This window comes from Hyperolius riggenbachi, chromosome 4, assembly GCF_040937935.1.
Source record: "Hyperolius riggenbachi isolate aHypRig1 chromosome 4, aHypRig1.pri, whole genome shotgun sequence".
Taxonomy (NCBI): domain Eukaryota; kingdom Metazoa; phylum Chordata; class Amphibia; order Anura; family Hyperoliidae; genus Hyperolius; species Hyperolius riggenbachi.
In genome coordinates, this window is record NC_090649.1 from 438,780,284 (window position 1) to 438,802,998 (window position 22,715).

The following is a 22,715-nucleotide window of genomic DNA, read 5'->3' on the forward strand; positions in this document are numbered from 1 at the left end:
TGCACGCGAACCGCGCATGCATAGTATGCCCCGGGGGGATGGAGGAAGCCCCAAGATTGTAGAATTTCTGCCCTTTACAGCATCTCAGGTTCACTTTTAATATTCTGCACCTGTTTGATGCTTCCATAGATAACACATTAAAATAACATCCTTCTCCAAAAAAAACAACCCAGCTATGACATTTATACGTTTAACAATGACAAGTCATTCTGGAAAATGATTGGGTTTACTTAGAATGCTGCAAAATTAACCCGGTGGTGTCTTTCATTAAAACTAAAATAGCATTACCATGCTACAGACTGACGCTTCTTTTTTAACAAATCACTCTTAACATAGTCACCAACAATATTTATGTATTTATGTATGTTATATAACATGCTTCTTTATCTATTAATCCACATTTGCATACATTCAAGCACATTTCCAAAAATATAAAACATGCATTGAGATATTAACCACTTAAAGGAGTCATCAGGGTTAGCCTGCCTTGCTGCCGCTGATTGTGCACTCCCGCCGCCTGCCGTTAGCCCAGAGGTCAATGAATGGGAACACTGATCCCATTCATTGATCTAAGTCCCTGTATGAAAGACCGACACAGTCAGCGAGATGGCTCCGTCTTTCATAAATCACCTTCTGCCCCATCCATGCTTTACTTCCATTTGTGTAGTAATACTACATGTGCAAAAGTAACCTCCGAGGGCATCTTGTGGCCAAATAGTAAAATAACATCTGGAAATAAAAAATTTCCAGATCATTACTTTTTTTTTTTACTGTTAAAATTAATCTTTCCTCCCACACTCCCCAATAGCTACACAAATTATTATTTTTTTGGGGAAAAAAAGGTTACATTAGGGACTAAACTTTTCTAATATGTATGTAGTAAGGTATATTACTGTTATTTTTTAAATTATGGGCTTGTAATTAGTGATGGATGCAAAACTGAAAAAATGCACCTTTATTTCCAAATAAAATATCAGCACCATACATTGTGATAGGGACATAATTTAAATGGTGTAATAACCAGGACAAATGGGCAAATACAATACATGGGGTTTAATTACGGTAGCATGTATTAATTTCAAACTATAATGGCCAAAAACTGAGAAATAATGATTTTTTTCCATTTCTTTCTTAATCTTCCTGTTAAAATGGATTTAGAATAAAATAATTCTTAGCAGAATGTACCACCCAAAGAGAGCCTAAATGGTGGCTGAAAAAAACAAGATATAGATCATTTCGGTGTGATAAGTAGTGATAAAGTTATTGGCGAATGAATGGGAGGTGAAAGTTGCTCGGATGCATAAGGTGAAACACTGCAGGCAGAAGTGGTTAATATCCATCTAGTATACATGGTAGATCTGGGTGGAACAATGTATTGAGTACCAGATCAGAGTCAACTGTGCTGAGGCAGTAAAAGAAGAATGAAAAAAGTGGTTTTACGAGTATTTGTAGATTTTATTAAGTCTTGTTGTGATGGTGTCACACCTAATCTCTATGGCTGCTTCTGCATCTTTTTATTCGGGATCAGGACTAGTTATTTCTTGCTATACCCGAGCGCCCATATTTTCACAACCATGCCTGGGCAGTTACGATTTTTGTATGTCATACGATAGAGGAGGAGGAGGACATTATTATTATTTAATATTTATATAGTCATTGGTTTCTAGTAATTGAGGGAACCCTGTCCCCTTTCCATACTCTTAGGGCCCTTTCACACTTAGGGGTTGATTCACTAAAGAAAATGGCGCGAGTAACCTCCTGTTAATCGTGCTATTTCCACAGCATGCTTTAAATGTAACTGGCTGCACGCGCTATTGGCTGCATAGCGCGCATAATCACAGGAGTGCACACTATGCTGCAGGTAGTGCAGGCTAGCAACTTAAAGGGAAACCGTAACCAAGAATTAAACTTCATTCCAATCAGTAGCTGATACCCCCTTTCCCATGAGAAATCTATTCCTTTTCTCAAACAGATCATCAGGGGGCTCTGTATGGCTGATTTTGTGGTGAAACCCCTCCCACAGTGTGATGTCAGCGCCTCACATCACTGAGGTACTGACATCACCCTGTGGAAGCCTTGCTGCATTGTGGGAAATAACAGCTGTTTCCAACTGCCAAAAACGTAAGCAGCATCTCCTTCCAGTGACATCACCTGGCAGCAGTAAAAATGTCACCATGTGGTAAATGTCAGAATGTAAATCAGGGAGAGAAAAGATTTTACAATGGGAAAACACTGACTAAATCATTTATACATCATTATTGCAAAAATGAAGCACCTTTTTATTACATTATTTTCACTGGAGTTCCTCTTTAAGTCCCCTTCCTCCAAATAAGGAGTGCAGCGTGCAGCCTATTACATTTAAAGCCCGCTGTGGAAATAGTGGGAGTAACAGGAGGTTACTCGCGCTACATTCTTTAGTGAATCAACCCCTTAATGTGTTCTAATGCAACATCCATCATTGGAAGTTACACTGAACACCAGCAGAGTGAGTCGCTCAAAGGAGCCCAGTCTATCCACTTCAGAACCCATTGCGAGATTATAGCTATCGCGAGCAAACCACTACCGCACAGTTACCAATACAGCTGCATACAGTATAATTGTATATTTGTTAGAGCCAAACCCCATATAAAATTTGAGATCATAGCATGTAGATTTTTAAAGAATGTATTTGAAAGGGTTTAACCACCCTGGCGTTTTATCAACATTGCCAGGGTGGCAGCGCAGCACTATTTATTTATTTTAAATCATGTAGCTAGCCTAGCGCTAGCTACATGATTCCCCCCTCCCTGCGGTGTCCCTCCCTACCCTTCGATCACCGCCGGCGCATTAGCCCGTCCGTTCTGAACGGGATTTCCTTTAGGGCTTCCCCCCGTCGCCATGGCGACGATCGTGATGACGTCATCTGGAGTCCCGATCCACCCCGCAGCGCTGCCTGGCACTGATTGGCCAGGCTGTGCACGCGGGGGGGGGGGGGGGACTTCTTTCGCGTCAGGTAGCGGCGGCGATCGAATTTAAAAAAAATTAACAAAAGTCGGCCCAGCGGGGCCTGAGCGGCGCCCTCCGGCGATAATGGACAAGCTGAGCTCGTCCATACCGCTAAGGAGGTTAAAATGCATATAAATGTGGGTAAAAAGATCATTTTGAATAGATTAACTGTGCTTATAAATGAAAGAGGCTCCTCCATACCAGACACTTTTTGCAAAAGGCCTCAACTACTGGCAGCATGTTCACTTGGCTGTGAAGTCGGAGTTTGAATCGGAGTCGAGGGGTCGGAGCAATTTTGGGTACCTGGAGTTGGAGTTGGAGTCGGTGGTTTCATAAACTGAGGAGTTGGAGTCGGATGATTTTTGTACTGACTCCACAGCCCTTCAGGTAAGAATTGACCCTTATATACATGATTGAATAATGAAGAGAAATTGGGTGCGAGTAACAGTGATAATACTCAGCGGGTAGTCCGTCTGGACCTGGCGTTAGACTGATAAATAAAGTGACACTGAAGCGAAAAAAATGTATGATATAATGAACTGTATGTGTAGTACGGATAATTAATAGAACATCAGTAGCAAAGAAAAGAGTCTCATGTTTTTTTTCATAGCATTGCATCATTCTTTCATATATGCAATTTACAAAGCACACTGTATTTTAAACTATGAAACAGAGCAGAGTTAATGACCCTTTAAACTGCCCTGCAATAAAACCTTATCTCAAGCTGTCTGTCATTGTTTCTTTGAAGTATGAGTGCCTCAGAAAACAGCACTGTAGCCAGCTAAACTGGTCGGAGAGCTCAGAGAAGCTCTTTTGCATAGATGAGTGAAGTTTCTTGACTCTTCCTGCACTGGAAACAATATGAGACATGTTTGTGTGCTGCTAATATTCTATTTATTGGCTGTACTACACATACAATTCATTATATCATACATTTATTTTCACTTCAGATTCCCTTAAAGTATGAAATAACACTCTTTCCAACGACTGTGGCAAAATGAAGCTTTGGTTTTGTTACTGGGTCAGTCTGAACGAATACAGGGGGAGCGGTTGCAGAAAGATTTTCAGACTGTTTAGTAGCTTTAACCCTCTTTAGGGTGTTGGGTACAAAGAACTCACCTCAGTCATTTCTGGCAGTCCAGTGTGTAGGGAGTACATTAGTTGTGGATTGTAATACTAGTATAATAGTCACAACCTCTTCTCTCTGTGTCCAGGTTACATATATGGATTCAATGTGAATGCGAACAAAGCCACGCAGGAACTTGCAGCCAAGAAGAATGTCCCCATCAAATTGCATAAGATCATTTACCACCTTGTTGAAGATCTGAAAGAAGTACTCAGCAGTAAGCTCCCGCCAGTAACAGAGGAGGTGGTGAAAGGTGCGTTGGTTGCTTGAGCTTGTAACAATAGCCGCTTCATCTTCCTGTATTGTGTGGTGACACTGAGGGGCTTATTTATAGGAGATTGTTACTGATGCAACATTTTTCATCTCTAAGGCAATGCATACGATCGCACACCATCTGTGCTGCTGATCTCATTCATTACAGTGAATGGGTCACTGCTGCGATTCTTGAAAAATGTATGTAGCAGGGTGACAGCGCATCGCACTTCCGCGCAGCGCATATGATGGGAACGCTAGAAGGGCTGTCTATGCACTTCTACCGTTCTTGCTTTTCGCACATTATATGCGCTACTGAAAATGCACACGGCAGCACGGATAGTTGGAATGAGGCCTAAGGCAAACCTGAAGTGAAAATAAACTCATGAGATAATCAATTGTATCTGTTTCTCTAAAGGTAAACTAAACATAACGGTGTCTCACATTTTAATGTTCAGTTTAAGGCGGTTTTATACCTGGCCAGTGCGTTTGCGATGTGATGCTCCGCCCCCATTGCAACGCACCGCAACAAAAAAATAGTAATTTATATGACCCTGCGGGGGAGAGAGAGCCAATAGCGTCATATGCATAGCGCCGCCACCCCGAGCCCAGTGACATACTTCCTGCTGGACAGGAAGTAGACTAGGGACCTGATGCACTACACTGCGGTACGATTACCTTGAGCAGGTAGCACGAGGCAATTTTACCATAACTATCGCTGACAGAATAGCGCAAATTGTCTAATTAGTGCAACCTACGTCACGCTTATTAGGCGACTTGCGCTACACTGTCACTGGTAGTAACGGTATAATTGCTGTGCGCTGTGCTCAGGTACCACATTTTAGTGAATTAGGGCCCAGATTTTATTGCCATTAATTTCATGAATAGCTTCTTAGTGGCAACGGACCCCGCCTGCTGTACAGCGTATTTTGTTTTGCTCATTTCCTTTAAAGTGTACCTGAGGCAACGTGTGGCATGATGAGATAAGTCTGTGTATGTATAGTGCAAAACATATTAATAACCAGGCTGTTTTACTTGTATTTTGATGCCTGAAAGAGTTAATTTTTAGGCATGGAAGTGACAGCTTCTGTCTTGTCTGCACCTTGTCAGGGATATAGTAATCTTCACTGATAAGCAGATTACAGCCATAAAAGTTCAGGGAGATTAAAAAAAAGGTCAGTAGTTCATGTATTGTAACTCTGGGAAACTTAAAGGATACCACAACCGAAAAAAATGATAGCTGCAGTGTGTGGGGGTTAAAAGTACATACCACATGCTGATCGTCACATGCTAATCATGTGACGCTTGGTGTAGTGGAGTGCACACGCAGCCCAGAGGAGACAGAGGGATCAGCGTGCTTCTGAGCCGCTCGCTATGCGCCGGCCAAAAGTGAAGTGAAGAGGGGAGGACATACTGCACACAGGGCGCAGTATGTCCGGGTGAGGGGTCAAGAAAGTCGCTGGACACCGGGATGTATATTAGACTAACGGCGGCAGACGGAGGGGGGCAGGAGGAGCAGATGGTATGTACTTTTAACCCCCCACACTGCAGCTATCATTTTTTTCAGTTGCGGTATCCTTTAATAGGCTGCCACTGAGCAGAGGCAACAAAACATTCAATCTACTTTGTACATTTTTAAACATAGAATAAAACAATGAGATATCAAAAAAAAAATAGTCATTTTAGGAGTGAGAGGATAAATATAATTTTTTATCCCATCAGTTTTCTTCACTTTAACCACTTGAGGACCCACCCTTTACCCCCCCTTAAGGACCAGCGTTATTTTTTGTGATCTGTGCTGGGTGGGCTCTGCAGCCCCCAGCACAGATCAGCTGGCACACAGAGCGATCAGATCGCCCCCCTTTTTTCCCCCCTATGGGGATGATGTGCAGGGGGGGTCTGATCGCTCCTCCTGTCTGGCATGTTGCGGGGGGGGGCACCTCAAAGCCCCCCTCCGCGGCGAAATTCCCCCCTCCCTCTCCTATCTGCTCATCCCCGGTGATCGGGGCTGCACAGGACGCTATCCGTCCTGTGCAGCCAGTGACAGGCTGTCCCCTGTCACATGGCGGCGATCCCCGGCCGCTGATTGGCCGGGGATCGCCGATCTGCCTTACAGCGCTGCTGCGCAGCAGCGCCGTACAATGTAAACAAAGCGGATTATTTCCGCTTGTGTTTACATTTAGCCTGCGAGCCGCAATCGGCGGCCCGCAGGCTATTCACGGAGCCCCCTGCCGTGAATTGACAGGAAGCAGCCGCTCGCGCGAGCGGCTGCTTCCTGATTAATCAGCCTGCAGCTGGCGACGCAATACTGCGTCGCTGGTCCTGCAGCTGCCACTTTGCCGACGCGCGGTATGAGTGCACGGTCAGCAAGTGGTTAATACTTTGAGTCGCTGAACAAACTATGCAGATCAGCTGTTCTGACTCCACAGCCTGTATGCTTGTTTCAGGTGTCTCTCTTACCTAATGCTGGTGAATTGGCCAGAATAGTGTCTTAGTCCTTTTTTTAGAAGGGGTTAAATATTGCAGCCTCCTTATTCAGTGACGGTGGTGCTTGAAGTAACATAATCTGCAGCATGTGACATTGGTATCCTTCCATGTAAGCCTGCTGCTGGTAACTGTCCGGTACCCGGTAACACAGAGTATTGTGTTTTCCTCCAGGTGTGGCGTCTGTCCTGGCTCTGTTTGATGTCACAGCTGGGAAGAAGGATGTCCAGGTGGCCGGCTGCAGAGTTCAGAAAGGTGTTCTGGAAAAGAAACTGAAATTTAGGCTACTCCGCAATAATAATGTTATCTGGGAAGGTAAGTCCTGCATCTTTTATGGGCAGATGTATGGATTTGCCTTTTGACTTTGTAGTTCTCTGTATTTTATTTAGTTGTATTTGCTAAGTGGTGTCCCAAGTTTATTGTAATTCCACTGCACAAGTAACATTTTAGTAGATCATTTTTCATCTTCTGTTTAACCACTTGCGTACCAGCAGTCTTTGCCCACTTAAAGGAGTCATCAGGGCATGAAATCGTCTCCTGACCGGCTCACAGAGCTCTGCAGTTATTGCAACGGCAGAGCAAGAGGCCCTGTTTTGAGGCTGGCCTTCCATCTGCATGTAGGTCTTGTCTTGTAGCAGATGCTAGTCAGGAAGTACTGGATCTATGCACACATGACTATGAGCACAGACACAGGAGGCGTGGTGATGTACACATTTCCCAGAGTGCTACTGGAAGAGACATGCGACTGGATGTTGTGTCAGGCCTCAGCTCAGACTGGGCACCTTAGAATGCTAGCAGGTTCTAGTTTGTGTATTATATCATATATAGATACTGGGGGGAGTGGAGGGGGTTGCAGTGCAGATATTTCCATTGGAAGTGGAATATTTCTATAAAGTGTTTCTCTAATTACAGAATATAAGGCCATATTGCTTTCAACGGGCCTGGCTGAAATCCAGTAATTCAACAAATGAATCACAAGGAGAGGCAAATGCTAACTCCCAACCAGCACATGACTTTTTCAATGGTCTACATGATTATTATTATTCCTTAGTATTTATATAGCGCTAAATCTGTATTTAAAAATGCAGCATAAAAAAAACATACCATATATACTCGGATACAAGTCGACCTCATGTATAAGTTGACCCCAATATTTGACCCTTTTAAACAGGAATTTATTAATTACTCAAGTATAAGTCTGTACAGCAAAGTTAAGGGCTGTGTGGCCCTTCTAGCAGTGTGGCCCCTTTGTCCCCCTGGCTGTGTGGCCCCTCTAGTAGTGTGTCCTCTGTCCCACTGGCTGTGTGGCTTCTGTGTCACCCTGGCTGTGTGGATTCTGCTGTGTGGCCCCTGTGCCCCCCTGCCTGTGCAGTCACTTGTGGGCAATAGCTATCCTCTGTCTCCCCTTCCCAGCAGTGTAAGCAGACAGCTTGCTAAAAAGCCCCCCTCCCTCCCACCACCATGCAAAGAGGCCTCTTCTCTCCAAATCCAAATCCAAAAAAGCTTTATTGGGAGGACCAAATACATTTAGCATTGCCAAAGCAAAACAAAACATTAACATGGGGGGGGGGGGGGTTATTGTGGGAATAAGGGAAGGATAAAGGGGGTTGGGGTATATAGTCCATAGGTGTGTGGAGGATGTAAGGGACAGCATGGGGGACTGGGATATACAGTCCATAGGGTATTGGGGGGAATACAGTCCATGTGGTATCATGTTCCTCTCAGTTGGTGGCAGGCTGTGACATATCGGGCAGCTATTTGCACGGTTGTTTCCTCCTCCCCCAGTAGGATGTAGAGTTTCCTCTCCTCATCTGTGGAGGTAAAATCCTGGATGTGGGCGGAGAGTCTCTGGAAGTGGGCAGTCCTCACACGTGCATATTTGCTGCAGTGTAGCAGGAAGTGGGCCTCATCCTCCAAGACCTCCTGGTCGCATTGTCTGCACAGTCTCTCCTCCCGGGGCTTCCATGTCTGTCTGTGCCGCCCTGTCTCTATCTCCAGGCTGTGGGCACTCAGACGGTACTAACTCAAGGCCTGTCTGTCTTTGTGGTGATGTAGCCTCTCCAGATATGGAGCCATTGTGTACTCCCTCTGTAGTGATTGATAGACAGCAAGTTTCTTGGAATTCTTTGTCACTTCTCCATTCCTCTATGTATCGTTCCTTGCAGCTTTCTATGGTCCGTTTTATTTGGGCTTTTGTCAGCCTGTGTTGGTGTCCTTGGCTGGGCTGGCTGCTGATGCTTTGCTTGAGAGCGCGTGGTATGGCCTCGCCACCCTGGCTCAGTGAGGCTTTATGGTGGTAAGTGCTGGGGTTGCTGCTCTGTATATGCGCCCAGTATGAGAGTGCCCTCTGCTGGATAGTAAGCCATAGTGGGAATCTGCCTAGCTCTGCCCGGCAGGCTGAGTTTGAAGGGCTTCGATGGACTTGGAGGAGATACTTGCAGAACTCTAGATGGAAGATTTCTGTTGGGCTGGAGTCCCATTTTGATTGGTCAGGGTAGGTGACCGGGCCCCATACCTCACTGCTATAGAGCAGGATTGGGGTGATGATGCTGTCGAATATCTTTGCCCACACTCTCACTGGTGGTTTTAGGTGGTAAAGCTGTCTTCTGATGGCATAAAATGTTCTGCAGGCTTTGTCTTTCAGGGCCTGTATTGCTGGTTTAAAGCTTCCTGATTGGTTGATCTCCTGCCCCAGGTAGGTGTAGCTGTTAGTGGACACCAGTGGGGAGCCATTTAATATAAATGAGGAGGTGGGGGTTTTATTTCCATTCTTCCTCTGGAACACCATCACTTTTGTCTTCTTTGGGTTGATGGGCAGTGCCCATGTGGTACAGAAAGTCTCCAATACTGACAGGCTGTCCTGTAGTCCTTTCTCTGTTGGGGAGAGCAGCACAAGGTCATCTGCATACAGCAGGAACTTCACCTCACGGTCATGCAGGAGGAGGCCTGGAGCTGGGGAGGATTCCAGCGCTACAGCCAGTTGGTTAATGTATATGTTAAAGAGTGTTGGGCTCAGACTGCAGCCCTGCTCTCTCTACCTCTCCCCCCTCTGTGTGATCTCTGAAGCAGAAGCCATCACTCACTGAGATATCCCAGCGCTGCAAAGCAGACAGTTTACTGAAAATCCCCCTCCCTCCCACCACCACGCAAAGGAGCCTTTTGTCTCTACAGTATCTCTCCCCCCTGTGTAATCGCTAAAGTGGAAGCTTCTCACTCACTAATCCATCCAAGCGCAGACCTGTTCTCCCTGTATTCACGCTGGGCTGTATGTATAAGCTACAGTGATGTCATGTGATACATGAAATCACACGACATCGGGACCCGTAGCTGTGAGCTGATGCACACACAGCCCAGCCAGCGTGAATACAGGGAGAAGAGAGTTGCGCTGGGAAGGATTAGTAAGTGAGAAGCTTCCACTTTAGTGATTGCACAGGGGGGAGAGAGAGAGACAAGAGGCTCCTTTGCGTGGTGGTGGGAGGGAGGGGGATTTTCAGTAAGCTGTCTGCTTTGTATTACAGGAAAGGGGACAGAAAGAGGTGCCTCCCCCATTCCTGGCTATAAGTGGGGAAATTTTGGACTATCTCGAGTATAAGGCGACCCCCCCCCCCCCCCCCCCCCCCACACACACACACACACACACACACACACACACACACACACACACACACACACACACACACACACACACACACACACACACACACACACTATGTGTTCGGGGAAATCTCCTATTCCCCTCTGTCATAATTTCGCCCCTCACCGCCGCATTAAAGGGGAACTGAAGAGAGAGGTATATGGAGGCTGTCATGTTTATTTCCTTTTAGACAATACCAGTTGCCTGGCAGCCCTGCTGATCCTCTGCCTCTAATACTATTAGCCATACCCCTGAACAAGCATGCAGCAGATCAGGTGTTTCAGTGGTTCAGACTTAGAAGTCTGATCTGACAAGACTAGCTGCATGCATGTTTCTGGTTTTAATCAGATACTACTGCAGAGAAATAGACCAGCAGGGCTGCCAGGCAACTGGTATTGATTAAAAGGAAATCAACATGACAGCCTCCATATACCTCTCTCTTCAGTTCCCCTTTAAACCTCATAAAAAAAGTTTGTTTATAAACAAAAAAAATGGCTGCCAAAACCGGAAGTACGTCAGTCCGCTGGACATCTCAGCACTGCACGAGAGGAGGTTAGAGTATGTGCTGTATGCCCTCTCGTGCTGCTGGATCGTAATCCGCTGCCTTCTCTGAGCCGGCTGTTTACATTACACATCCTATGTTCTCTTAGCGTTCTGTGAGGTGGAGAAGGGAGGGTTGCTGCGGAGACAGTGTGAGTGTGACAGGCAGAGGCTGGGAGAGCCTGTGTAACGATCTGCAGGCTCTGATGAACTAGCCTGTCACGCTTCAATGGATCGCAGGCGGACAGATACAAAGATTATTCATTGTAACCTTACAAGTATTGCAGCCAGATGTATAGTGTGAAGCCAGTATTTACCTTCTGTCCTCCTGCCGATGTGATCCAAAGAAGCGTGACAGGCTAGTACATCGGAGCCTGCAGCTCGTTACACAGGCTCTCCCACCCTCTGCCTGTCACACTCTCTGTCTCCGCAGCTCCCTCACTTATCTACCTCACAGAAACAAAGCTAAGAGAACGGAGGATGTGCAATGTAAACACACCACACCGGAGGGCATTGAAGAGGCGTGCATAACATGTCCTCATTACTGAGGAGACAGCCCCTTCCGGATAGAAGGCGACAAATCCGACAGAATGAAGAAACATTGAGTTATTTCACAGAGGGGGCATGTAAAAAATGTTGCAGTAAGCCAGATCACATTAGAATAGGTATAGGAACTTGTAGGATAGAAGAAAACTGGATTAAAATTTTGTTACAGAGTCTCTTTAACTCACACCACAGATTTTCAATTATATTCAGGTCTGGGGCTGAGATGGCCATTCCAGAACGTTGTATTTGTTCCTCTGCATGAATGCCTTAGTGCAGAGTTCCCCAACCCTGTCCTCAAGGCCCACCAACAGTACATGTTTTGCAGAAAACCAGGGATATAACAATAGACCCTGCAAGGGATGCCTCCGCAGGGGGGCCCAGGTGCCACAGGGGGGCTGTGGGAGGAAAAGTTTGAGAGACTGACAGCATAAGGCATGGAGGAAAAAAACGTATTCTGCTCTCACAGCATTGTTATATTGACTGCATGTGTCCACCACACAGATAATGAATCACACACACTTTGGAATTTGTACACTGTCCCTGCTCCCTAGGGTTCGCAAAAAACACCTGTCTCACACTGCAGCAAAGTTCTAAAGACTTGATGTACAACCCTAAAACAAAAACATCACATTTTGAAAAAAAGTTCTAGACGTTCCCTTTTCAGCAAAAGGGATTCTAGATTCTTATCACACAGGCTAATGACTTTATGGCCACTGAATACTTTTACAACTCAGTGTGGAGATTGATGGACAGAAGCAATCGGAGTGGCTGCAGAGCTGCCGCTGCTCAGCGGCCATCATGTAGCGAGCCCTGGGCTCGCTACATGATTTAAAAAAAAATAAATAAAAAAAAAAAGTGCTGTGCTGCCTCCTTGCCGGGGGAATTAGACTGGCAAGGAGGTTAAACAATTTTTGTGCACTTTCTAAACTGTGTTTAGTTCTAATTTGGTGTCTCTAATATGCTCTACGTCATGTGGGTGGAGAGGAAAGCAGAAGAAGAAAAAAAAACTGGGTGACTTTCCACTTCACTTCCATTCCTTCCACAGGGTCCTTATCATCCATGAAGCACCACAAGAATGATGTGCAGTCAGTGAAGACTGGGGTGGATTGTGGCCTTAGTCTAGAAGACATTGAGTTTGGCATCGAAGTTGGAGATGAAATTGTTTGCTTTGAGGAGAAGACTGTGCCACAGACGACTTCATGGGATCCTGGATTCTAATCCTCTCTTCATACCTCAGTAAGTACTTTAGCCGTTCATGTAGTCACAATGACTTCAGAACACTTTGTGGTAACAATGCCTTTTTGCTAGTCCAGCTGGGCAGAAATATATCTTCTGACTGAATGTCAAGCCTGGCTGGATCATCCACTCTCTTCGGCCATCCTGCGGGAGAAAGGAGCAGCCTGGGGAGATGTCGAGGGGCCGAGTAGCCTCAATGAGTCTGGAGGAAGCCCCAGGTAAGTATGAAACCTGCCATAGTTCATCTCAGGTTCCCTATAAAGTGTGGTATGCAGTCCTTTTTGGATAAATGGTTGGAGGTTCTTCGTTGGCATAAAAGTAGTGGTGGGGAGAAGACATGCAGAAGAAAGAAATGGAGGACCGAGGACCAGAAAGTAATATTTCCAGATGTCGAGGGACCGAGCAGCCTCAAGGGGGCTGGAGGAAGCCCCAAGTAAGTATAAAACCTGACAGATGGTATAGTTCATCTCCGGTACCCTTTAAGGAACTGTTCATTTTTCCATCACCAATACACAACATATAAAAACTTTAGGACATATAGAGACACTTCTACACCAAACAATTAATCAAATCAATCAGAAATCAGTTACCTTTGCTACCTTTGTGTTAGTTTCCCCATTAGCCACATTCAAAATGCACACAGAGAGCTGCCCATTAGTATTACTGGGACAGCCTATATTGTGTGTCCCAAGTACTGCACTTACTGATTTGCTGTGGCTGCTGTCAGTGCGGCCATCAGCCTATGGAGTGCTGGCCCAATTCCAAGGGAGTGGCTGTACTTAGTGCAGTTGGTTCGTAACTGGTCAGAACTCAATGGTTCACTGGCCAATCATGCTCTAGCAGCAGACCATGGACAAGTTCAAGAGCATTCTGCAGGTGGCGTGTTCGAAGCGCTCCCTTCCAATTCACCTTCAGACATCATAACGGGAGAGACAAGACGCATCCCCGTAGCGGCGCAATTTGCCGGCAATGCCAGTCTTTTGAGTGTGGTGCGAACAGAGCACTCCGGCAGCACAAGTTGGGGCAATGCAAACCATAAATCACTAACATTCCATTGTGTTAAAATGCAATGAATGCAAGTTCTATGCATACATATGGACTTTGAAGTCTATTGGTATGCACAGCAGTTGCACCTTTTGCTTTCAAAGGCAAAGTGTTGCAGAAGTATTAACAGTGAAAGTAAAACACAGTTTGATCCCCATTATTCCAAGGAACATCCACAGACAGTAAGGGCCTGTACACACTGGCTGCATTGCAATGCGTTTTTCTTAATCTGAAAATAAAAAATTGCATTGCACCACTGTGCCTCGCGGTTTGCTTTATTTTCAGGAGGGCTTCGCAATTAAAAAATCACGTGATTTTAAATCACAGCGCAATGCAGCCATTGTGTACAGGCCCTAAAGGTCAACATTCAAAGACACCAAATGTTTGGCACCAGGTTAGTTCAGAATACCACTAGTGATCTGTGCAAAACTGTGTTTGACATAATCACTCCTGTTCTCCATGGAAGCCATAACCCCTGGATAAATAAAGCTGTTGCACCAACTTTACAAATAGATCCTTAGAATTTTAGTTTCCAGTAATGACAATATTCAATGGTAGACCTTTCCAGTCAAAGGCCTCGATTCATAAAGGGCTGTGTGATTAAAAAAAATCAGATCGTTAAAATACCTCATTCGGTATTTTAGACTTTTGTTTGCTAATTCATAAAAATGTTCACTGGTGCGGTAGAAGTTTGTAAATACACTGAAAAAACTGTTTGGTAACCACAGAGCAGTGTGGAGCTGTTGCTGTTTTGTTCCGTGCAGTGAGGGCTTTACAATAGTAAGAGGCATCCCCAGACATCCCTTTGGAATGTACATGTTTGCTGTAGTTACTCTGTTCCCTCTGAATCTATTAGTCTTTCTTAGCATTTTATTTTATTGTCACGGCTTACATGAACTCCAAGAAACATTAAATACACCATGCTTAGGTGTTTTCCCCACTAGCTCCTCCGCATCTTCAAACAGGAACCTAAAGGGTTATAACGTCTGAAGGCTGCAGGGGAAATATCCTTTGTTCCGCACTCTCTCTCCTCCGCTGCTTGGGCGGTAGAAAAGCTTGACCCTCCCGAGAAGGAATTGCATTCTATCAACATCCGATCAGCAAGACTTGCAGGAGACGGGCTGTTTGTATTGGCTCTCTACTCCTGTCAAGTCATAGGTAATCCCTCTCTTTATGAATTGACATTTACCTATGTGTTTAGGCATTTACCGCACAAGTCGGTAATTTACCTCACTGGTGGGTAATTTCAGCTTTCCATGCGGTAACAGCTTTAAGTGATTGGTAAAAGTCATCTGTTTTTTTTTCTGCATTACCTCATGCGGTAACGCTTTATGAATCGAGGCCAAAGTCTTATTTACGTTATGCGGGTTTTTTGTTTGTTTTTTTTGTATCCTGATATCTGTAGTTTGTTCTGGGTATTTATTGGAGAGGAGACATTACAGGTGGCAGGATAGTGTAATGATTAAAGCACACCTGAAGCAAAAATAAACTTATGAGATAATGAATTGCATGTGTAGTGCAGCTAAGAAATAGAACTTTTGTGGCAACGAAGAGAGTATCATATTGTTTCTAGTACAGGAAGAGTTAAAAACACTTCAGTTATCTACGCAAAAGAGCTTCTCGACCCATTGGGTGGAATACAGTCCTGTTTTTTGAAGCACTTAACCTCCTTGGAGGGCACCGCTCAGGCCCTGCTGGGCCGATTTTCTTAATTCTTTTTTTAAACACGCAGCTAGTTTGGTAGCTGCGTGTTGGTGACGATCGCCACCGATGCACTGCTACCTGCCGTGTTACAGCGTCATGTAGCTAGCACTAGGCTAGCTATATGATTTAGAAAAAAAAAATTCACAAAAATACTGCGCAGCAGCCACCCTGGCGCATTAAATAGAACGCCAGGGTGGTTAAACAGCCAAGAAACCGTGAGACAGCTTGAGATAAGGTTTTACTGCAGGAATGTTCAGTAGGTCATTAACCACTTAACCACTTGAGGACCTAGGGCTTTCTACCCCTTAAGGACCGGCCACTTTTTTTCCATTCAGACCACTGCAGCTTTCACGGTTTATTGCTCGCTCATACAACCTACCACCTAAATGAATTTTGGCTCCTTTTCTTGTCACTAATAAAGCTTTCTTTTGGTGCTATTTGATTGCTCCTGCGATTTTTACTTTTTATTATATTCATCAAAAAAGACATGAATTTTGGCAAAAAAATGATTTTTTTAACTTTCTGTGCTGACATTTTTCAAATAAAGTAAAATTTCTGTATACATGCAGCGCGAAAAATGTGGACAAACATGTTTTGGATAAAAAAAACCCATTCAGTGTATATTTATTGGTTTGGGTAAAAGTTATAGCGTTTACAAACTATGGTGCAAAAAGTGAATTTTCCCATTTTCCAGCATCTCTGCCTTTTCTGACCCCCTGTCATGTTTCATGAGGGGCTAGAATTCCAGGATAGTATAAATACCCCCCAAATGACCCCATTTTGGAAAGAAGACATCCCAAAGTATTCACTGAGAGGCATAGTGAGTTTATAGAAGATATTATTTTTTGTCACAAGTAAGCGGAAAATGACACTTTGTGAGAAGAAAAAAAAAAAAAAAAAAGTTTCCATTTCTTCTAACTTGCAACAAAAAAAAATGAAATCTGCCACGGACTCACCATGCCCCTCTCTGAATACCTTGAAGGGTCTACTTTCCAAAATGGGGTCATTTGTGGGGTGTGTTTACTGTCCTGACATTTTGGGGGGTGCTAAATTGTAAGCACCCCTGTAAAGCCTAAAGGTGCTCATTGGACTTTGGACCCCTTAGCGCAGTTAGGCTGCAAAAAAGTGCCACACATGTGGTATTGCCGTACTCAGGAGAAGTAGTATAATGTGTTTTGGGGTGTATTTTTACACATACCCATGCTGGGTGGGAGAAATATCTCTGTAAATGACAATTTGTTAATTTTTTTTACACACAATTGTCCATTTACAGAGATCTTTCTCCCACTCAGCATGGGTATGTGTAAAAATACACCACAAAACACATTATACTACTTCTCCTGAGTACGGCGATACCACATGTGTGGCACTTTTTTGCACCATAACTGCGCTAAAGGGCCCAAAGTCCAATGAGTACCTTTAGGATTTCACAGGTCATTTTGAGAAATTTCGTTTCAAGACTACTCCTCACGGTTTAGGGCCCCTAAAATGCCAGGGCAGTATAGGAACCCCACAAATGACCCCATTTTAGAAAGAAGACACCCCAAGGTATTCCGTTAGGAGTATGGTGAGTTCATAGAAGATTTTATTTTTTGTCAAAAGTTAGCGGAAAAGGACACTTTGTGAAAAAACACAATTAAAATCAATTTCCGCTAACTTGTGACAAAAAATAAAATCTTCTATGAACTCGCCATACTACTAACGGAATACCTTGGGGTGTCTTCTTTCTAAAATGGGGTCATTTGTGGGGTTCCTATACTGCCCTGGCATTTTAGGGGCCCTAAACCGTGAGGAGTAGTCTTGAAACGAAATTTCTCAAAATGACCTGTGAAATCCTAAAGGTACTCATTGGACTTTGGGCCCTTTAGCGCAGTTAGGGTGCAAAAAAGTGCCACACATGTGGTATCGCCATACTCGGGAGAAGTAGTACAATGTGTTTTGGGGTGTATTTTTACACATACCCATGCTGGGTGGGAGAAATACCTCTGTAAATGGACAATTGTGTGTAAAAAAATCAAAAGATTGTCATTTACAGAGGTATTTCTCCCACCCAGCATGGGTATGTGTAAAAATACACCCCAAAACACATTATACTACTTCTCCCGAGTACGGCGATACCACGTGTGGCACTTTTTTGCACCCTAACTGCACTAAGGGGCCCAAAGTCCAATGAGTACCTTTAGGATTTCACAGGTCATTTTTGTTTCAAGACTACTCCTCGCGGTTTAGGGCCCCTAAAATGCCAGGGCAGTATAGGAACCCCACTAATGACCCCATTTTAGAAAGAAGACACCCCAAGGTATTCCGTTAGGAGTATGGCGAGTTCATAGAAGTTTTTATTTTTTTGTCACAAGTTAGCGGAAATTGATTTTAATAGTTTTTTTTCACAAAGTGTCATTTTCCGCTAACTTGTGACAAAAAATAAAATCTTCTATGAACTCACCATACTCCGTACGGAATACCTTGGGGTGTCTTCTTTCTAGAATGGGGTCATTTGTGGGGTTCCTATACTGCCCTGGCATTTTAGGGGCCCTAAACCGTGAGGAGTAGTCTTGAAACCAAATGTCGCAAAATGACCTGTGAAATCCTAAAGGTACTCATTGGACTTTGGGCCCCTTAGCGTACTTAGGGTGTAAAAAAGTGCCACACATGTGGTACCGCCGTACTCAGGAGAAGTAGTATAATGCGTTTTGGGGTGTATTTTTACACATACCCATGCTAAGTGGGAGAAATATCTCTGTAAATGACAATTGTTTGATTTTTTACACACAATTGTCCATTTACATAGAAATTTCTCCCACCCAGCATGGGTATGTGTAAAAATACACCCCAAAACACATTATACTACTTTTCCTGAGTACGGCGGTACCACATGTGTGACACTTTTTTGCAGCCTAGGTGCGCTAAGGGGCCCAACGTCCTATTCACAGATCATTTTGAAGCATTTGTTTTCTAGACTACTCCTCGCGGTTTAGGGCCCCTAAAATGCCAGGGCAGTATAGGAACCCCACAAGTGACCCCATTTTAGAAATAAGACACCCCAAGGTATTCCGTTAGGTGTATGGCGAGTTCATAGAAGATTTTATTTTTTGTCACAAGTTAGTGAAAAATGACACTTTGTGAAAAAAAAACAATAAAAATTAATTTCCGCTAACTTTTGACAAAAAATAAAATCTTCTATGAACTCGTCATACACCTAACAGAATACCTTGGGGTGTCTTTTTTTCTAAAATGGGGTCACTTGTGGAATTCCTATACCGCCCTGGCATTTTACAGGCCCAAAACCGTGAGTAGTCTGGAAACCAAATGTCTCAAAATGACTGTTCAGGGGTATAAGCATCTGCAAATTTTGATGACAGGTGGTCTATGAGGGGGCGAATTTTGTGGAACCGGTCATAAGCAGGGTGGCCTTTTAGATGACAGGTTGTATTGGGCCTGATCTGATGGATAGGAGTGCTAGGGGGGTGACAGGAGGTGATTGATGGGTGTCTCAGGGGGTGGTTAGAGGGGAAAATAGATGCAATCAATGCACTGGGGAGGTGATCGGAAGGGGGTCTGAGGGGGATCTGAGGGTTTGGCCGAGTGATCAGGAGCCCACACGGGGCAAATTGGGGCCTGATCTGATGGGTAGGTGTGCTAGGGGGTGACAGGAGGTGATTGATGGGTGTCTCAAGGTGTGATTAGAGGGGGGAATAGATGCAAGCAATGCACTGGCGAGGTGATCAGGGCTGGGGTCTGAGGGCATTCTGAGGGTGTGGGCGGGTGATTGAGTGCCCTAGGGGCAGATAGGGGTCTAATCTGATAGGTAGCAGTGACAGGGGGTGATTGATGGGTAATTAGTGGGTGTTTAGGGTAGAGAATAGATGGAAACACTGCGCTTGGGTGGTGATCTGATGTCGGATCTGCGGGCGATCTATTGGTGTGGGTGGGTGATCAGTTTGCCCGCAAGGGGCAGGTTAGGGGCTGATTGATGGGTGGCAGTGACAGGGGGTGATTGATGGGTGGCAGTGACAGGGGGTGATTGATGGGTGATTGACAGGTGATCAGTGGGTTATTACAGGGAAGAACAGATGTAAATATTGCACTGGCGAATTGATAAGGGGGGGTCTGAGGGCAATCTGAGCGTGTAGGCGGGTGATTGGGTGCCCGCAAGGGGCAGATTAGGGTCTGATCTGATAGGTAACAGTGACAGGGGGTGATTGATAGGTGATTGATGGGTAAATAGTGGGTGTTTAGAGAAGATAACAGATGTAAACGATACATTTGGGAGGTAATCTGACGGCGGGTTTGCGGGCGATCTAATGGTGTGGGTGGGTGATCAGATTGCCCGCAAGGGGCAGGTTAGGGGCTGATTGTTGGGTGGCAGTGACAGGGGGTGATTGATGGGTGATAGGTGATTGGCAGGTGATTGACAGGTGATCAGTGGGTTATTACAGGGAAGGACAGATGTAATTAATGCACTGGCGAATTGATAAGGGGGGGGGTCTGAGGGCAATCTGAGCGTGTGGGCGGGTGATTGGGTGCCCGCAAGGGGCAGATTAGGGTCTGATCTGATAGGTAACAGTGACAGGGGGTGATTGATGGGTGATTGATGGGTAATTAGTGGGTGTTTAGAGAAGATAACAGATGTAAACGATACATTTGGGAGGTAATCTGACGGCGGGTTTGCGGGCGATCTAATGGTGTGGGTGGGTGATCAGATTGCCCGCAAGGGGCAGGTTAGGGGCTGATTGATGGGTGGCAGTGACAGGGGGTGATTGATGGGTGATAGGTGATTGGCAGGTGATTGACAGGTGATCAGTGGGTTATTACAGGGAAGAACAGATGTAATTAATGCACTGGTGAATTGATAAGGGGGGGTCAGAGGGCAATCTGAGCGTGTGGGCAGGTGATTGGGTGCCCGCAAGGGGCAGATTAGGGTCTGATCTGATAGGTAAAAGTGACAGGTGGTGATAGGGGGTGATTGATGGGTGATTGATGGGTAATTAGTGGGTGTTTAGAGGAGAGAATAGATGTAAACAATGGATTTGGGAGGTGATCTGATGTCGGATCTGTGGGCGATCTATTGGTGTGGGGGGGTGATCAGATTGCCCGCAAGGGGCAGGTTAGGGGCTGATTGATGGGTGGCAGTGACAGGGGGTGATTGACGGGTGATTGACAGGTGATCAGGGGGATAGATGCATACAGTAAACAGGGGGGGTGGTCTGGGGGGCGGTCTGGGGAGAATCTGAGGGGTGGGGGGTGATCAGGAGGGGGCAGGGAGCAGGGGGGGGGATAAAAAAAAAATAGCGTTGACAGATAGTGACAGGGAGTGATTGATGGGTGATTAGGGGGGTGATTGGGTGCAAACAGGGGTCTGGGGGGTGGGCAGGGGGGGGTCTGATGGGTGCTGTGGGCGATCTGGGGCAGGGGGGGGAGAAATCAGTGTGCTTGGGTGCAGACTAGGGTGGCTGCAGCCTGCCCTGGTGGTCCCTCGGACACTGGGACCACCAGGGCAGGAGGCAGCCTGTATAATACACTTTGTAAATATTACAAAGTGTATTATACACTTTGTATGCGGCGATCGCGGGGTTAACATCCCGCCGGCGCTTCCGTATAGCCGGCGGGATGTTGCGGCGGGCGAGCGGTGACAGGCGCCGGCGGAGGATCGCGTCACGGATGACGCGATCGCTCCGCCCATGCCCTTAGAAGGACCGCCGCCTCTGTGGGTGAGCCGGTCCTTCAGGGCTCCACTTCCCGGCCGCCTCTGTGCGTTAGGCGGTCGGGAAGTGGTTAAGGACCGGGTTGTGTTTTAGAGATCTGTGCTGCGTGGGCTCTGCAGCCCGCAGCACAGATCGTGAATACAGCAGGGCGATCAGACTTCACCCCCTTTTTTCCCCAATAGGGGGATGACCTGCTGGGGGGGTCTGATCGCCGCCGCTCTGTGTGGCCGAGCGGGGGGGGCTCCTCAAAGCCCCCCTCAGCAGCGTTTTCCGCCCTCCCTACCTCTTCCGTCCTCTCGCTCTGGCTGTGCGCAGGACGGATATCCGTTCTGCGCATTGTAGGATAGGCTTCAGCCTATCAAATGACAGCGATCCCCGGCCAATCAGAGGCCGGGGATCGCCGATCATGTAAACAGCGGGGATTTCCATTTTGCCAGCGAGCCGCGATCGGCGGCTCTCTGGCTGTTCACGGAGACACCCTCCGTGAACTGACATGGAAAGGCCCCATGGTAACCCACTTAAGACCTGCTGACGCCTATGGGCGATAGCGGGTGTTAAGCTATAAAACAAAGCAGAATTAACCACTTAAAGAGACTCTGAAGCGAGAATAAATCTCGTTTCAGAGCTCATAGTTAGCAGGGGAATGTGTGCCCCTGCTAAACCGCCGCAATAGCGCCGCTAAACGGGGGTCCCTTCACCCCCAAATCCCCCACTGCGACACTTGGTCGCAGACTTGGTCGCTCCTGGAGGCAGGGCTAACGGCTGCAGCCCTGCCTCCAGTCACGTCTCTCAGCGGCGCATTGCCGCCTCTCCCCCGCCCCTCTCAGTGAAGGAAGACTGAGAGGGGCGGGGGAGAGGCGGAGATACGCGCTGACAGAGACGCGCGTGGGGCAGGGCTGCGGCGGTTAGCCCTGCCCCAACCAGGAAGTGCTTCCCCGCATTACGGAGGGGATCAGGGGATCAGTTAAGCCGCGGGATAGCGGTGGTTTAGCAGGGGCACACGTGCCCCTGCTATATATGAGGTCTGAAGTAAGATTTATTCTCGCTTCAGACTCTCTTTAAGACAGTGTGGTTTCTAAACTGCAAACATTCCAGAATGATGCAATATTAAAAAAAAAGTTCCATTCATTGTCCATACTACACATACAGTTCATTATTTCATAGGGGTTTTTTCCGCTTCAGGTTTGCTTTAGGAGATCTGGATTCAAATATCAGCTTTTCCTATTCGGTAAGCCTGAACCTATTCAGTAAGGAGTTATTGGGCAAGACTCACTAACACTGCTATTGTGTACAGAGTGCGCTCTGCTGGTTCCCTCGCAAGCTCCAAGTCCAACAGGAGAAAATCGCTGTACAAATATTAGCATTATTATTACTCCTCTTATGTAGATTGTATTGAGTTTAATGCAGTGATATTTTGTCTTTGCAGCGAATGTATCAGTTGTATCTGTGGCAGCAGTACTAT

The 22,715-nt window shown here is 45.9% G+C and overlaps 1 protein-coding gene across 2 annotated transcripts in view; it reads left to right on the forward strand.

The window, feature by feature from the left end:
* Positions 1–22,715, forward strand: part of MTIF2 (mitochondrial translational initiation factor 2) — an 85,180-nt gene that overhangs the window by 62,003 nt on the left and 462 nt on the right. For both annotated transcript variants that reach the window (XM_068232546.1, XM_068232547.1), the window contains 4 exons: positions 4,200–4,364; positions 7,022–7,162; positions 12,613–12,803; positions 22,680–22,715. The exon at positions 22,680–22,715 is cut by the window's right edge and continues 462 nt beyond it. In XM_068232546.1, coding sequence (XP_068088647.1) covers positions 4,200–4,364; positions 7,022–7,162; positions 12,613–12,785 — 479 coding nt within the window. In that variant the 3' untranslated portion in view covers positions 12,786–12,803; positions 22,680–22,715. The remainder of the gene's footprint in view (positions 1–4,199; positions 4,365–7,021; positions 7,163–12,612; positions 12,804–22,679) is intronic.